The sequence below is a fragment of the Akebia trifoliata genome, chromosome 13, assembly GCF_017979445.1.
Source record: "Akebia trifoliata isolate Shusen 1 chromosome 13, ASM1797944v1, whole genome shotgun sequence".
Lineage (NCBI taxonomy): Eukaryota > Viridiplantae > Streptophyta > Magnoliopsida > Ranunculales > Lardizabalaceae > Akebia > Akebia trifoliata.
Window position 1 is genome coordinate 18,369,369 of NC_141387.1, and position 13,741 is coordinate 18,383,109.

Below are 13,741 nucleotides of genomic sequence, written 5' to 3' on the forward strand. Positions count from 1 at the left end.
AATGGTTACATGGTATCTTAGTGGATTGAAGCCTTTTATTCAAGATATCCTTAGTCTACAAAAATTATGAACTGTTTCAGAGGCATATAATCGAGCTTTGTTGGTGGAAAGACAATGAAGTAGTATATCATGATAGAAACAACAGTCCCAAGGTAACTCTAGGGTTGGACAATCATTTCAGTTGATACCAAGGCGGGCAATTCCTCGGGTATGAGTAAGAGTGATGTTGCAGGGGTTGGACTGCAAGCAAAGTCTATTCCTAATGCACCTAATCAATTTCATACAAATCGATTTGGAGCTGGAAATCAGTTCCGATGTGGCAACTTCAAGTGCTACACTTGTGGTGAGCCCAGGCACAAGTCTTCGGATTGTAGAAAGACAAATGGTCCTCGCAATAAGACACTTTTATTGGAGGAAATGGTGGAATCGAAACCAAATAAAGAGTTACCCATCTATGATCAACCTCCCAATGATGACATTAATGGAGATCTTGATGAGAAGAGGGACTAGCACTCATGATGAAGAAGACTCTTCTTACTCCCTAACATGAAAATGAAGAAAATTGGTTTAGAACCAATATCTTTTCTACCACTTGAAATATTGGCGGAAGAGAGTGTGACTTGATCATTGATGGAGGTAGTTGTGAGAATGTGGTGTCACAAGAGGTGATCAATAAATTGAACCTTAAAACTGAAGAACATTCCCATCTTTACAAACTCTAATAGTGTAAGAATTGGGGGGGGGGGGGGGGGGGGGGGGGGGGGTGAAGTTAAGAGTTACCAAGAGGTGCTTGATTACTATCTCCATTCGAAAGAAGTATTTTGATGATGTTTGGTGTGATGTGGTTCTGATGGATGCATGCCATATCTTACTTAGAAGACCATGGCAATATGATCAGCAAACAATTCACGATAGCAAGAAGAACACCTATACTTTTCACAAAGGAAATCAACAATATATTCTACTTTGAATGAAGGAAAAGGTGTCTTCTGGACCTTGTAAACCTACTTTACTTGCTGCCAAAAGTTTTATTAAGGAAAGTCTTGCTTTTGCTTACATTGTTGCTTCAATTCCAAAAGAAAAACTTGCTGATTTCATCAGTCAATAGTTGTGGAATAACTTCTAGAACACTATGTTGATGTTTTTCCTCTTGAATTGCCTCTTGAGTTCCCTCATATGCAAGATATCCAACATTGCATTGATCTAGTATCCAGTTCAGCCATTCCAAACAAGGCAGGCTATAAAATGACACCTAAAGAGAAAGAAGAGCTTCAAAAGCATGTAGAAGAGCTCTTGGAGAGAGGGTACATATGGCCTAGTCTTAACCCATGTGCAGTCTCAACACTATTAATTCCCAAGAAGAATGGTTTTTGGAGAATGTGTGGATATTTAGGCTATAAACAAAATAATTGTCATGTACCGTTTTCCAATTCCTAGGTTGGATGACATGTTGGATTGCTTAGTGGGTGCAAGAGTGTTTTCCAATATTTATCTTCGAAGTGGATATCATCAAATTAGAATTCGGCCGGTGGATGGATGGAAAACTGCTTTCAAGACAGACAATGAGCTCTTTCAATGGCTTGCCATGCCATTTGGACTCACCAATACTTCTAGCATTTTCATGAGAGTGGTGACTCAAATTTTGAAATCTCTTTTGGGTGTGTGTGTTGGTCTACTTTGCTGACATATTAGTTTATAGTCGTGTATTGAAGGAACATCTATTCCATCTTCAACAAGTGTTTGATTTCTTTAGGAAATATGACTTTTATGGTAATTAGAAAGAATGTAGTTTTGCTGTTGATAGAGTGATTTTCCTGGGGCATGTGGTGTCCTCCAATGGAGTACTTGTGGATGAAGACAAGGTCAAAGTGATTGTGAATTGGCCTACACCCTTTGGCATTCAAGAAGTGAGAATTTTTCATGATCTTGCCACTTTTTATAAAAGGTTTATCAGAAATTTCAGCACCTTAGTAGCCCCTCTCACAAATTGCCTTAAGAAGAAGGTATTTGAGTGGACGCAAGAAGCCCCAGATAGTTTTGTGCTCTTGAGGAATGTACTTATCAAGATTCCCGTTCTAACTTTATCCGACTTTGATAAGACTTTTGAACTAGATTGTGATGCATCAGGAGTTGGAATTTGAAGTATTTTAGTCAAGAAGACTTTTCATTGTCTTCTTTAGTTTACAGTTGAATGGTGCCAAGATCAAGTATTCATCTTATGATTTGGAGTTTTATGCCATAGTACAAGCTATCAAGTATTGGGGGTACTATTTGGCTTACGAGGAGTTCATTCATTATAGCGACCAAGAAGCTCTTAAGTACATCAGTAACCAATCTCATCTAAGCAAACGACATGCCAAGTGAGTTAATTTCTAAACACAATTCACTATCTCTTTCAAGCACAAGTTGGGTTTTCTTAATGAGGTAGCTGATGGTTTAAGTCAAAGAGCTATTTTATTGAGACGAGGAATGTAATGGTTGGTTTTGATATTTTCAAATATCATTATCAAGATGATCCTTATTTCGTTCATATTCTACATACAATTCAACAAGGTAAACATAGTGATTTTCTACTCAAAGGTGATTTTCTTTTCAAAGGTTTAAGGTTGTGTGTGCCAAAGTTTTTCCTAAGAGAGAAGCTTCTTGCTGAGTTACACAATTTGAGTCATTTTGGTTGAGATAAGACTTGCATTGCTTCAAAAGGATTACTTGTGGTCGAGAATTACAAGGGACCTTACATGGTATGTTCAAAGGTGCTATGTGTGCTAAAAAGGCAAGGGTGTGGTTACTAATACGGGATTGTACTTACCACTTCCAGTACCTAACAAGCCTTGGTTATGCATTAGTATGGACTTTGTGTTGGGTCTTCTCCCACCTAAAGAAAGAATGACGTTGTCATGGTGATTGTGGATCAGTTCTCCAAAATGACTCACTTTGTTCCCTGTTGAAAAACTATAGGTGCTTCATATATTGTTGAACTCTTCCTCAAAGAGGTTTACAAGTTACATGCTGTGTCTACTTCTATTGTATCCGATAGAGATGCCAAGTTCCATAGTCATTTTTGGCGTACTTTATGGAAGTTCATGGGAACTGAATTGAATTTCAGCACTTCCTTTCACCCTCAAATCGATGACAAATGGAAGTTATCAATCGAAGCCTAGGGAATTTGCTCCGTTCTCTAGTTGGGGACATATCAAGGGCTGGGATAATGTTCTTCCTTCGGCTAAATTTGCTTACAAGTCTTCATGGAACCGGATTACTAATACTTCTCCTTTTGAAATGGTTCATGGTTCAAAGCCTGCTTGTGTTGTTGATTTGGTTACTTTTCCTACAAACAAGAGGACCAATGCTAGGGTTGAATATATGGGAGCATTTATTAAGGATCTTTATGCCCAAATCAAATTCCAAATTGAGAGTTTGAACAACAAATAAGGAAGCTGTTGATCTTCACAAGAGGCGAATTGTGTTTGTGTATAATGTAGGCGAGTTGGTTTGGGTGGTTTTTAACAAAGATAGGCAGCTATGTGGCTTATACACCAAACTTAAAGCTTCCAAAGTAAAACCTTGCAAGATATTGGAGTGCATCAATGATAATGTTTACAGGGTGGAGCTTGCTCCGCATTTAAACACATCTAATGTATTTGATGTACATTTGCTACCCTATTATGTTGCCTAACTCGTGGTTGAGTTATTTAAGGATGAGATAATAATGCATCCAAGTTAGTTGTTGGAGTTAGTTGGTAGTTGTTGAAGTTCGTTACTATTGTTAGTTTCTCTTTGGTTTTCTTTTGTTACTTGTTGTTATTTCACTTGGGCTGTTATGTTTCTGTTTTGCCTATAAATAGGCCATCGAATGTAGTTGTAAATCAGTTTTTAGTTGAATGAAATAGATATGAGAGAGTTTTCTCTTCCAACTTGACTTCTCAACTTTTCTTCAAGTTTTCCCACAAAGTAGTCTAAATTTCTAGATCTGATTGCATCACAAATTGCCAAAAAGCGAGAGTTACCTGCAAAATGGGAAGACCAAGTAGATTGAAGGAAGGCTACCTACACCATAACCCCCGATGGCTAGCCAAGGATCTAGAGTCAACGCCATACCCAACACCACAAGTCTAAAACCACCTTAAAACAATGAAGGACACATAATCTCAAGAATATAAGTTAACAATGAGACTCCCACATGAAGCAACGAAACTTCGACACCTTGGACATAAACTTATCGAAGGTTTCCACCACCATTATAAAGAGGAAAGGATATAGAGGATCTGACACACATGGATCCATTTCTTTCACCTGTTTCAATCCCACCTTCCCAACATACAGAGTCAAGAGAACTACAATTCACATGATCTCATGCCTTTTCCATTTCGATCTTACAAATGATCCTTAGAATCCTTGATTTGATTCTTGAATCAATGCACAAATTCTCTATTAGGATTTCATTCAAGATATGATTCCTTTTCATTTAAGTACTTCCAAAGAGGAGTCATTGATACCCTTGTGTAGAAGAGAACTAAAGAAAATGCTATTGGACTATACACATAAATTAGAATCGATTTTAGTATTTTTTTCTCCTTGATTCTTCAAACATCATGAACAAGAGATACTCGATGAATTTGAAAATGGTGGTTTAAAAAAAAAAGGAAAAAAAAAAGAAACGTGTTTCATGTAAGAAATTGAAGACCATCGATTGTAGATGTATTTAGATATGTTAAAAGGAAAATTACCTTAAGAATTGAAAAAAAATGTTTTTTAGGTAGAAGTTGAAGTAGAAAGCATTTAGGTCATTTTTTGACAATCTTTCATGATCGAGGGTATGTCTTTAGTTTGAAAACACAAGACTATGTCAAATATTCAGAGGGATGTGTCTAAATGCCCCAAATAGATGTGCTCAAACATGTTTTAAGCTAAGAACAACCAACGAGGTTTGGTTTCACTTGACTTACTTGATCGGGAATCCATAGATTAGAGATTTAATTAAAACAAAGAATACTACTTGAAAAAGGGTAAATTTGATGTGACTCTTTTAAACCTTACGTGAAAAAGGGTTAAATTGGCAGACCTTGGTGTTGAATTTACTTCTTTTTCACATGGTGGAACAAACATGAATTAATTGAAGTCTTTACTATATTATAAGGAGAGAAGGATGATTATTGTTGACACAAATTCTAATCAATTAATATTTTTAATTATAAAAATATCTTTTAAATTTATTAATATATTTTAAATTTAATATATAATATATAAATAAAATATATATTAAATTTTAAAATTTCTCTTGACAAATAACAAAATATGTAAGAATCCACAATTTTGAGGAATCTTTACTGTAGTACCATGTGCATGTTATGCAACCCTTCCCTAGTAAATAATAAGTAATAATTAATAAATAAAAAAATATACAAATTTAATGCAGTTCACAAAAGGATACATTTCAAGTTTTAACAAGGCATTCATGTTTTATTTTGGTAAAGAATCAGAGGTGATTTACTTTCTTCTGCTCTTCTAACACATGAAAAGTGATTTTGGAGTAGGGATTGAAACATATTCTCAATCAAATCCTTTTATAAGGAAAATAAATTGCTAGCTAGCTTAGTTGGTTAAGTCGTTGGGTGATGATGCTAGAGACTTGGGTTCAAATCCCGTTAGCACCGAGTTATTGACCTCATTAAAAATAGGCCTACCGATAAAAGAAAAAAGGAAAATAAATTGTAAAATTTGGATGTTTTTGGCCATCCATAAAAGAGGAGTCATGGAAGCATTGTCAATATAGTTATGAATAAGAGGAATAGAAAAGACTCCAACACCATAGGCTCCCTCCAGGCATCCAACCCAATATCGACTAATCCCAAATGATAATCATCCCTATACAAGGGAAAAGTGGCTCGATGCTAGTTAGGAAGGTGGTGAATTTGTCCAGCCAGATAAATTATGAGGACAAATATGGGAAGAAAGGTGGGAGGTTGACTAGGAGAATAACTCCTAATCAAATATGGGAGCATATTTGTTGTCTTGATCCCACTTGATTATCTTCTTATTTTTTCTTTTTGTGTCGTTGTATTGTTTCTTTTGTCAGTTTTCTCGACCGCTTAATGAAATGACCTTTGCCTATAAAAAGAAAAAACTCATAATAAAATATGAATTTTAAATAATATCCTACAGTTGAGATACTATATTGAATTTTCCCTATTTTTCTCAATTTTATCAAATTTTCTAAAAGTTTCCCTTGCCAACTTATTCCCGAACCCCAACTTGGTGACTATACTTTCAAGAGATTTTTTATAGGCTCCTTTGACGTGTTCACTTCATTATCTTTTCCTTGCTACTACTAGAACTATAAGCACTACTATGGGAGAAACTTTTAGCACATCCAAATTCTTAGTCTCATCCGATTGTGCGATTTGTGGCACACCATCTTCTGAAATTGATGACCCAATTTTTTTGTTGTCAACATTCTGTTTGACTGGTTGTGTTGTGTGATTTGATTTTCACGACAATTCCTTAAGTAGATATGTTGGTCTGAAGTAACAAATAGAATTGTTTGCTTCGCATCAAAAGTGGCCTATACACATGAGATCTAAGCTCATCCCAACATGATATGGCATTCTTTTAGGAGTTCCACTGTGCACTCAACATCATTAATAAACTTTTTTTATAGAACTTTGCAACGAAACCTCCATCATGTTATCTACAAAATCTCATCTTCAATGTTTTGTAAGATCTTAACATAACTTGTGGAAACTATAGAAAAAACTAAGTTAGATATTTTTCTTCTGTTAGAGGAGGTCTAACTATTTCTAGTATTATGGGCACTAGTTTGTAATTCAGAATGGTTAATATATAAATAATGAGAGAAGGGTTGAGATTAACCTTAATCTTAGATAATCTTTTCTTAATCTTTTCTCATTTCTCCCTTTTCTCTTCGTCTTTTTTTAGAACTAATCTACAACTTGGTATCAAAGCTCTAATTCATCGAAGAAAAACTCCCATTTTTCCCAACGATGAACTTATTTGATGATGTCAACAATACAATTTTTCGCTCTTATTTATGGGGATTTTTGGTATTTTTCGATGAAGTTTTGAAGGTGATTTCGTTATTTTTTCAGAAAAATCAATTTTTTTGAAAATCTGAATCGTCTATTCTATCGGGGGGGGGGGGGTTGATCTGATTTGTTTGATGGATTTGGTCATTATGAAATTTCTCTACACCATGCAAGTGATTTCACTTGATTTGGACGAGTATTGAAGTGATGGCGACAAAAATCCTTCCTTAAGTTTACCACCCCCTTTTTTCTATTCGTTTTTGGGTAGTTGTTTGATCGAAAACTATTTCAACATCTATTTTTGATCTGAATATATTTAATACAAGTGGCTTGAATGTTAGTAGATAACACCTTGGTGTTCCGGTATCGATTTCTCCAGTTATGAGTTATGGAGATAACCTCGGAGCTCAAATTACGATGGGGAAACTTGATGGTACCAATGTCTTAGAGTTGTTGCAATCCGCTAGGATATATATCGGTGGCTGGGAGAAATTATGGTATGTCACTGGTCGTTTTGCGAAGCCTGAACAGATCGATCTTATATATGATCGTTGGGAGTAGGATAATCTGACGGTGATGTCATGGCTATTACATTCTATGCAACTCCAACTTATTAGGAACTATTTGTTCCTAGATACAACTAATCAAGTTTGGGAAAATGTCACCAGAACATATTCTCAGAATAAAAATGTGGTTCGTGTGTATTAGCTTCACCAAGAAGTGATTAATTTTCTTCATGGGGAGAAAATCATGGCGATGTAAATTCCACTCTTCTAGCCTTGTGGGAAGAGTGGGACCATTATCAGGGGATTAAATGGAGGAATGATAAGTATGCACAGTAGTTATGCAATTGACCAACTAGAATTGAATCTTCCAATTTTTGGTCGGGTTGCTCCCAACTTATGAATTTATTCGGGTTTAGATATTGGGTCGTGATTCCATTCTATCTATTGAGGATGTATAATCTCTTGAGTAGAGTGAGAAGAGCAAAAGGTCTGTGATGCAACCTCTTTTTGAACCACCTCCCACAACATTCCTTTCCTTTATGTCTGGAAAAAACAATAAGGGAGGATCTAAACGGAGGGAGAAATGGAGTGATGATAAGTATAATCTCCATTGTGATAATTGTGGTAGAACCCGACACAGTAGGGCTATATGTTGGGATCTGATGGGTTGGCCAGGTAAGTTCAACGAGGGAAACTCACAGCATCCCCAACTCAAGCCTAATGCTCATTTTGTCGTCTAAGACCAGTCACAACCCAGTTCCACTGGTTCCTATCCTTCTATTGTGTTACCCACATCTCGAGAAGAAATAGGGCATATGAGAAACCTCTTTTTAAGACTCGATAGACAAGTGAATTCCTTACCCAATCAGGTATACATGCCTCTACACACATTGCTAGTTTCCTTTCTTCTTGTCCATCTTGGATCATGGACTCCAAAGCCTCAGACCACATGATTGGTACAACTTCTTTGTTTAATTCTTAATAATCATGACTCGGTAAAGACAAGTTAAAATAACAGATGGTTCCCTTTCTATTAGGGGTGCAACTTGGTCCGGTTCAAATTGAGAACCGAACCAAACCAAGAGCTTTGGATAGGTTTATAATGAACTTCGGATTGGCTCCGGGTTAAGAAAGTCGAGAATCGGCCAATTTGGTTCGGTTCTTGGTTCATGCCTTGTATAGAACTTAACCAAATCGAGAACCGAATCCTTATATTAATAAAATTATAAATAAATATTATTAATCTATTTAATAAATTATTCGCATTTTTTATGGATAAATTGATTCTTTTTTTTTTTTATAGTTAGATTAGTGACATTTTTTGGATGGATGGATTCATGACTTTCTTTTATTGATGGAAAAACCGTTGACTTGTTTTTTGAATGGATAAATTAATAATTTTTTTATTGATGGATAATTAATTACTCATTATATGAGATTTCATATTCATATTTAATTTTATTCAAAATATGTTGATTCAATTAGGTTTTTAAGATATTGGCAACCCATAGAACTGAATCGAACCCAACCGACCTTAGTTCGGTTCGGGTTGATTTAGTTCTATGGCAACTTGGTTTGGTTCCAGTTCTCATTTAGTGGAACCGACCTTGGTCAGGTCGGTACAGTTCCGATTTGACCTCAAGTCGATCCAAGTTGCACCCCTACTTCCTACCATCTTGGGAAAAGTGACATCAAAATTAATGATTCGTTGTCTTTACCATCTGTACTTAAAGTTCCAATCATGTCCATTAACCTTTTTTCATTGAGTAGCCTCACAAAATCATTACATTGTTAAGTTACATTCTTATCTGATCATTGTATGTTTCCAGATTTGGTTTCGGAAATGATGCTTGGTAGTGGTAGGATGGCGAATGGTCTCTATGTTCTGGATTCATCTTCAATTAATTAGAGTAGTTGTCTTAGTCAATCTTATCAATCTATATTTTTGTGGCATGTTCATCTCGGTCATTTATCTTTTTAGTCTTTAAAAGTTTGGTATCCTTCATTGTTTAATTCAGTGTCTGTTTTTGGTCTTTAATATGAAGTCTATCAGTTAGCTAAGCATTGTAGAACTTCTTTTTATCCAAGTAATAAAGATCAACTTCAATTTTTACTATGTGCACACTAATGTATGGGGATCAACACCTGTTACAACTGGAGGGGGATACCAATATTTTATTCTTTTATGGATGACTTCATTAGACATACTTGGTTTACACTAGAGCTGAAGTTCAAAGACAAATAGAATTATTCCACCAAATGATTCAAACTCAGCTTGACAAGTCCACAAAATTTTTCAAAACGGATAATGTTCAGGAATACTTTGAAGTCGATTTGAAAAATTACCTTGTAGAGTATGAGATTGTTTACCAAAGTTCCTGTGTTTGCACATCACAATAAAATAGTGTAGCAGAGAGGAAGAATTGTCATATTCTAGAAGTTGTTCAAGGGATACGACTGTCCATGTTTATTCCCAAGAAGTTTTTGGGTGATGCCGTACTTCTAGCTACACACCTTATCGATCGTATGCCATCTTGAGTCCTCAATTTTCAGTCTCCCCTTCAACTGTTAGTTCCGGGATATTCTTCCTTTCATTTGCCTCTTTGTTTTTTTGGTTGTCTCTATTTCATTCATATTCTTGGTCCTAATTGTGCCAAGTTAGATGTTAAGGCTATCCGATATCTCTTCTTGGGTTACTCATTGACTAAGAAAGAATACAATTGTTTGGATCCATCCAGTGGGAAACGATATGTCATTAGGGAGGTCATTTTTTTAGTCTACTTCGTACTTTCGTTTGACTGCCCCTCTTTAGTTGGAGATGATGAGTATAAAAGAGTGGCATAATCATAATTCCTTAACTTTGCTAGTTATAGCTCCTCTACTGACTGACATGCAATCCTTCATTGTTTGTGCCTTTATTTGGAGAGTGAATTGACAAAAGAAAAGAGTTACGAGTTTATTCTCGTCGTCATAAGACAATCCAATAAGAGATTTTCGTTGATCACACCAAACAGTTGGACTTCCCAGGGCAGGTAATAGTTCTATTGTTACTCCAGTTAATTCTTTTAATCTTGATATTCCTATTGCCTTGGTAAGGGAACACATTCCTTCACAGTGCACCCTATTTCTAACCACATATATCCTTCGCTATCCTCTACATATCATGCTTATGTGTCTTCTATTGTTTCTATTCCCATTTCTCAGTGTGTTGTAGAAGCCTTGAATCTTGAATGGAAGAATTCAATCCAAGAAGAAATAGATATTCTATTAAAAAATAGTACTTGGGAAATGGTAACTTTACCAGAAAGAAAAGAACCAGTGGACTGCAAGTAGGTGTTTATAAAGCACAGAGCGGATGGCACGATGGAATGGTACCTGGCAAGATCGTAGCAAAATGATATACTATGAACTAAGGGATTGAATATACAGAAATGTTTGCACCTATAGCCAAGATGAACACCATTTGGGTGTTGTTATCCCTTGCTGTGAATTTATCATGGCCTTTACATCAATTATAAAAAATGATGTAAAGAACACTTCCTAAATGGAGAACTAGAAGAAGTATACATTAATCCTCTTCTAGGTTTTCAAATTCTAGAAAGCGAATAAAGGGGTGTGTAGATTAAAAAAATCCATATGGGTTGAAACACTCCTTGGACCTGGTTTAATAGATTCAACTAAGTAATGAAACATGTGGGTTACACTCAGAGTTATGCAGATCATACTATATTTGTGAAAAAGGAGAAGGAATTCATCACAATCCTCATTGTGTATGTTGATGATATTGTGATTACAGGAAATTGCCCGTATGAGATACAGATATTGAAGAAATTTTTAGCTTCTGAATTTAAAATTAAGGACTTGGGAGATCTGAGATACTTTTTTTGGCATTGAGGTAGCTTGGTCCAAGAAAGGTATATTTATTTCCCAACGTAAGTATGTGTTGGACTTACGTCGTGATATTGGGAAACTTGGCACCAAACCTACAAATACTCCAATGGATCCGAATCAGAAGTTTAATGACACTTAAAATAGATGTTGGGCATTTTAGAGATTGGTGGGACGTCTCCTTTACTTGCAGTTGACTAGACCAGACATGATATTTGCGGTTAATGTTATTAGTTAGTACATGCATGCCCTAAGATCTCTTACCTAGAAGTGGCATAAAAAGTTCTCAGGTATCTGAAGGCCGCTCCGGGAAAGAGAATTTTATATGCTAATCATGGCCATCTCAAAATAGAAGCATTCACATATGCAGATTGGGCTAGAGCTAAAGAAGATCGTCTATCAACTTCGAGGTATTGCATTTTTGTTGGAGGTAATTTAGTTACTTGGAGAAGTAAGAAACAAATTGTGGTCGGTTTATTTAGTTTTGAAGCAGAATATCGAGCTATGGCTCGGGGTTTTACAAAAATACTTTGACTTCACATCTTGTTAGGAGAACTAGGTGTTACAGTGGCATAACTTGTGAGACTCTACTGCGATAATAAGGAAACTATCAATATTGCTCTCAATTTGATTCATCATGACTGTACAAAGCACATTGAGATTGATGGACACTTTATTAGAGGGAAAGTGGAGTATCGAATTATGTGTCTTACTTATGTGAAGTCTGAAAAATCATTTATCAAAAAAAAAAAAAGTCTGAAAATCAACTGGTAGATGTGTTGATTAAAGGTTCCATAGAAGAAATTGTTGAAACTCTTCGCAAGTTGGGCATGATATCTATGCCCCACTCGAGGGGGAGTGTAGAAATAGCTAGCTATTGATATTTTGCTTATGTTAGAGGAACTAATTTATAGTATTATGGGACTAGTTTGTAATTCTGAAAAGTTAATTTATAATAATTAAAGAAAGGTTGATTTACGATAATCTCAGATAATCTTTTCCTTATCCTTTCTATAGTTTCTCTCCTTTCTCTTCTTCTTCTTGTTCTAGAACTAATCTACAATTGAAACCAAGTTCTCTTCATAATCATTACTACACAATATCTTGAATGACTTTCTGGAAGGTAATTTGAATCGGGCTTGATTCTGCATTAGCATTTTTAGGCATCATTTTATTTCAGGTTTAGCTCTGATACTAAAATTGATGTAGGGTAATATGTTTTTTTATTGATTCTAGATCTATTTTAATTTAGGAAGAGTGGGGAAAAACAAATTGTGTGGTAGCAGAGTGAAAGAAATTTTAGGCCCAAAAGGTTTCATTGGTCATTATGAAAGGTTTCAATGGGACCAATTGGCTATATTTTGAAGGGTAATTACGAAATTTTGCAATATGAATAAAATTAATTAGGTTTAGGGGGGTATGAAATATGATTAGGTAATAGGGTATAGGGTAGATTTGGAGAAAAGATTAATGGTATTGGGTGTTGTTGGTGAAAAGAGGATTGGATGTTTTCTTGATGGATTCTTTTATTGGTTCAAAACATGAAATAAAAGATGAAAAAAAGATTTAAAAAAAGAAGATGATAGATTAACTTTGGAATCAGACCAATGATTTTCATGGCATCTCCAAGTTGAATCACCCACATTTAACGTAATTGTATTCTCCAAAAATCCAAGCATAGGGGATAGTAAAAAAACTATCTAAATTTTTTTTCTTTATCCAAAGCCTCCGAAACAATCTATTACATTGTTTAAATGGAAAAGACCAATTGCTAAAACCTAAAGCACTTCAGATTTGACTCTACCTTCCACTCCAAGTTAACTTTCGAGAAATGGATACTTTTCTGAAATAGCAACTTTTAATTTGAGATTCAATTATTCATTACCATATTAAATTGCACATTTCTTACTGTGCCAAGCATTATTTTAATTCTTAACTTTTATTTTATGTGTAGATCGGAATAATTGATCCCGATTGTAGGTTAATTGGTCTTCATCTTTATGATGGCTTATTCAAGGTGTGTACTCTTGGCTAACTTATTGTAACTTAAAAACACACTATCCTGTTTTTCTTGGTTTGCTGCTGGAAGAATTCAGAATATATGTTTTTGCTTCTTGTGTTTTAGATTTTCATAAATTAGTGGTAATGACCTTTAACAATCTGTTTGTTTAATTAGGTTATACCCTTCGATAACAGAGGACAGCTTAAGGAAGCATTTAACATTAGGTATTCTTTTCTTCTTTTTTTTCTTTTGTTTTGTTTTTTTTTTTCTGTTTGTAATTTTTTCCCCTTCTAATAAGCACG

At 35.2% G+C, this 13,741-nt stretch overlaps 1 protein-coding gene across 1 annotated transcript in view; it reads left to right on the forward strand.

The window, feature by feature from the left end:
- The window catches only part of LOC147388044 (DNA damage-binding protein 1), an 80,722-nt gene that overhangs the window by 32,579 nt on the left and 34,402 nt on the right, over window positions 1-13,741 (forward strand). Inside the window, exons 6-7 of the mRNA XM_086420896.1 lie at window positions 13,392-13,454; window positions 13,614-13,663. Of these exons, the coding sequence (XP_086277022.1) occupies window positions 13,392-13,454; window positions 13,614-13,663 (113 nt within the window). The remainder of the gene's footprint in view (window positions 1-13,391; window positions 13,455-13,613; window positions 13,664-13,741) is intronic.